Source organism: Arachis duranensis, chromosome 4 (assembly GCF_000817695.3).
Source record: "Arachis duranensis cultivar V14167 chromosome 4, aradu.V14167.gnm2.J7QH, whole genome shotgun sequence".
Taxonomy (NCBI): Eukaryota; Viridiplantae; Streptophyta; class Magnoliopsida; order Fabales; family Fabaceae; genus Arachis; species Arachis duranensis.
Window position 1 is genome coordinate 69,877,782 of NC_029775.3, and position 4,436 is coordinate 69,882,217.

Genomic DNA, 4,436 nt, shown 5'->3' on the forward strand with positions numbered 1-4,436 from the left:
ATTAATTAAAAAATATAATATATGGTTATGTAATATTTTTTTTTAAAAAAGCATAATATATAATAAGAAGCAGGCTGGCTTATTGGTAGCCAAATTGTTTCCTATCCTTCAAGTCCTCCATTCGAATCACCAGCTGCGACCCTGACAACAGGTAACAATTGGATAATATGTTTTAAAAAGGTAAAAATTTAATAAATAATTTTCAAAACAATGATATTTTAGTAAAAAAAATCTATTTATTTTTTTAAGGCTCAACAACATAAAACGCAAATTTTGGTTCATGATCACGTTTTCAAATCGTGATCATAACTAGTAATAATGTACGATTTTTTTTATCATAGTTTAATCTGACTTGATCTTTATAGTTTTATTATCACTATATTTTTTAATTCTATGGTCACAAATTTTTTATCACGATATTATTACTTTTTTATATAATATTTTAGGACACTGTTAAAAATTATTATCATAACTTAGACACACGTGTAATCTGTCCGAGTCAGGGACTGGAGGGCCGGTGCGCGACTGGGACGGTTGACGGGGCTGAGGGTGACATCGCTGTGGACGGCAGAGGCGGCTGCACTGATGCGTTTGGGAGTGAGGAGTTTGTGGCGGCTCAGGAGGATTCGGAGGTTGGAAGGATTCGAGGACTAAAGAGGACTGCTATCTCAGGCATTCTGCCAATCACGGTCCTAGGAGAGTTTAGAGCTGGGACGGTCATAAGCGGTGGTAATGGGGATGCTAGTGATAATGGTAACCTTGGGGACACTGACGGAGAGATCAGCTCAGACAAGGAGAACAAAATCGCCGGTGAAGGCGAGGACACAAGATGGGCAACCAAGAGAGTGGCGGCTAATGACGCTGTACATGTAGGCAATAGATCGAAGATAGGAGCGGGGAGGTTGGTGCCAAGTGGTGATGAAGCTGGAAATAGTGCCAGGAAGGGAGCTGGGGATGAATATGTAGGAATTGGTGACAACCAGAGCTCAACGCTTGAGGAGCAGATGCTGGAAAATAGGAGGACATGGGAAATAGCTGTGGAGTCAGATGCAATGCTGTACGATGAAGAAGACGATATCATGTCTGCCCTCCAAGCTCAAAATGAAGAAAATGCCCAAAAAAGAAGATTGGCGAAGCAAAAGGCGAAAGCAAGACGGTGCAGACCCAAGAATAAAAATAAGGTGTATAACAATATTTTAAAATGATTTTTAGTTCATGGAATGTGAGGGGAGTGAGGGGGGATGGTAAAATGAGAATGATAAAGGATATGAAGAAAAAATTTAGACTTAATATGTTAGGGTTGGTTGAAACTAAAAAGCATGTAGTTACTAGATTTGATGTCTCAAGGTTCTGGGGGAATGACTGTTTTGGGTGGGAATATGTTGAGTCTGATGGTGCGTCAGGAGGATTGTTGTTAATGTGGGATGAAATGAGTTTTAGAATGAATAATTGTTATAAGGGGGAGAGGTGGCTATGCGTAGAAGGGGTAATTTTGAAGAACAATTTCAATTGTGCCTTTTTCTTGATCTATGGTGCCCATACTAGAGAGGAAAAACTTGTTGTTTGGGAAGAGTTGAGCTATACATCTGGATTATGTCAGGTACCTTGTTGCTTCATGGGTGACTTTAACGAGATTGCACATGTAGAAAAAAGGAAAGGTAATGTCAACTTGTCAATCTCTGCGGAAGAGTTTAAGAACTGGATACAAGATATGCATCTGGTGGACTTACCGCTTATTGACCGGAAGTTTACCTGGTTCAGAGGACGTTCTTGTAGCCGGATTGACAGAGTTCTGGTTAGTCTAGAACGGGTGGAGGAGTTCCTAGAGATTCGCTTGAGAGGGAGACCACGGGGCCTGTCAGATCATTGCCCTATGATAGTAGAAGATACTAGCTTGAGATGGGGGCCTAGGCCATTCCGGAGTCTTGACTCCTGGTTTACACATGAAGGTTTTCTAAGAATGGTCAAGGAGGAATGGAGGGGATTAGGGAATATACAGTTTACAGAAAAATTGAAGGCTTTGACAGCTCCGCTGGGACGGTGGCACAGAGATAAATTCGGCGACATTGATAAGAAAACTCTGAAGTTTGAGGAAGAGATAAAGAAGATAGACGACATGGCAAGCAATGGAGTATATGATGGAACAGTGGAGGCAATAAGAAAGGCACTGGTGACGTGTTGTAAGAAGTGGTATGTAAGGAAGGAACTGCATTGGAAACAGATGTCGCGATCCCGCCTCGCAAAGGACATGGACAAGAATACCAGATACTTTCACAACGTAGCTTCAACTAGAAGGAGGAATAACAGAATTGATGCGCTGGTAATTAATGGAAGGTTAGTCAGGAATCAAGCAAGAATAAAAATTGCTATCAGAGAGTTCTACAAGAAGTTATATTATCAGGAGGAGGCTCCTATGGTGGGTTTTAGAGATGGTCTGGTGAATATAATAGATACAGAAGATGCTGTAGCTCTGGAGGTTTTGTCATCGATTGAGGAGATCAAAGACACCGTGTGGGACTGTGAATCGTCTAGGGCACCAAGAAGTGATGGGTACAACATGAACTTCATTAAGAAGTTTTGGGATGAAATTGGGGCGGAGTTCACGGTAGCTGTGATAGGATTCTTTCAAACATCTAGGCTACCCAAAGACTCTAATCTCACTTGGGTGGCTCTGGCGCCAAAGTTCACTGCTCCTAAAGAGATCAAGGACCTCCGACCGATCAGCATGGTTGGCTGCGTGTATAAGGTGATTTCTAAGGTATTGGTTAGCATGATGAGATCAGTTATGCCAGGCCTGGTTGGAGAGACTCAGAGCGCATTTGTAAAGGGACAAAAAATACGTGATGGGACTCTCATTACTTGTGAAATGGTAAATTGGCTCAAATCGAGGAAGAAGGAAGCGGCTATAATCAAATTGGATTTTCAAAAGGCATATGATAGGGTCGGGTGGAGATTTATGGACACTGTCCTGCAGAAGATGGGTTTTGGCCTCAGGTGGAGGGAGTGGGCTATGGAGTGAGTCAGCACATCTACTATGTCACTGTTGGTAAACGGTTCGCCAACTAAACAGTTCAAGATGGATAAAGGTCTGAGGCAAGGTGATCCTCTTTCTCCGTTCTTGTGTGTACTTGTTGTTGATGTCCTACATAGAATGATTGGGGAGGCAGTCAGAAATGGGCGGATATCCCCTCTGTTCATGGGAAGAGACAATATAGAATTGTCACACCTCCAGTTCGCTGATGACACTATAGTGTTCTGTCCGCCAGAGGAGGAGACCGTTAAGAATTATAAAAGACTTCTACGATGCTTCGAATTGATGTCAGGCCTAAGCATCAACTTTGAGAAATTGAGCTTGATACCAATCAATTGTGATCACCAATGGGTTCAGAGCATGTGTAGTTTGCTGGGGTGTAAGGAGGCTGCTCTTCCAGTTAAATACTTGGGGATCCCTTTAGGTGCGAATCCGAGGTTGGTGAAAACTTGGAAGCCAATAATTGACAAAGTGGAGGAGAAGCTTAGCTTATGGAAATCTAAGGTCCTTAATAAAGTGGGAAAGTTGGTTCTCATCAAGGCTGTCTTAAATAATGGGAGGAATGACATGGCTTTGGTTAGATGGGAAGTGGTCCAAGCTCCCAAAAGGTTAGGCGGGCTAGGAGTTGGTGATGCAATGCTCCGTAACACAGCATTGCTATTTAAGTGGTGCTGGAGATTCTCTAAGGAGGAGTGTCCATTGTGGAAGAAAGTGGTCTGCTCATGTAATAATCTCTTCCCTAACCAGCTATTATCAATCCAGGATTTACTTACTACAGGGGGGCCTTGGAAGGATATTTGTCAGCTACAGATAAAGGAGCAACATGTAAGAGACAAGATGATAACTGGTTTGTCAATGGAGATTAGTGATGGAAGAAGAACTCATTTTTGGGAAGATGTCTGGTTAAGTTGTGGTTCCCTGAAGGATAGGTTTCTGAGGCTGTTCTCGGTTTCAACCCAAAAAGGCTTTGTCATAGGGGTTTGTGGGTTTTGGGATGGGCTTGAGTGGATTTGGAACTTCCAATGGTGGCGCGAGCTTTTCAAATGAAAGTTGGAACTTGTGAATCAATTACATGAAACCTTGAGGCCAGTAAAACTAGCTGCTGATAGAGAGGATAGAGTTGTCTGGAAGTATGACAGGCAAGGTGTATTTTCTACTAACTCCTTTGTGCAGGTACTACAGGCGGAGATGCTCCCGGAGGACGTAACAAGTTATAGCTTCACCAAGACTATCTGGAAAGACTTGGTCCCTCCAAGGGTCGAGCTATTTATTTGGTTTGCTTTAATAGGCAGAATGAATACTAAAGAAAGACTATGTCAATTTGGAATTGTTAATCAGGGTGATAATGAGTGTGTTTTATGTAATAAGGATGTTAAAAATGTCTGCCATTTGTTTCTTGGTTATG

The 4,436-nt window shown here is 42.2% G+C and overlaps 1 protein-coding gene across 1 annotated transcript; it reads left to right on the forward strand.

Annotated features, from left to right (window-relative positions):
* The first annotated feature begins 3,034 nt into the window (after positions 1 to 3,034).
* Positions 3,035 to 4,078, forward strand: LOC107484701 (uncharacterized). The gene has a single exon (XM_016105244.1). The coding sequence runs from the start codon at positions 3,035 to 3,037 to the stop codon at positions 4,076 to 4,078; it is 1,044 nt and encodes a 347-aa protein (XP_015960730.1).
* Positions 4,079 to 4,436: the final 358 nt, after the last annotated feature.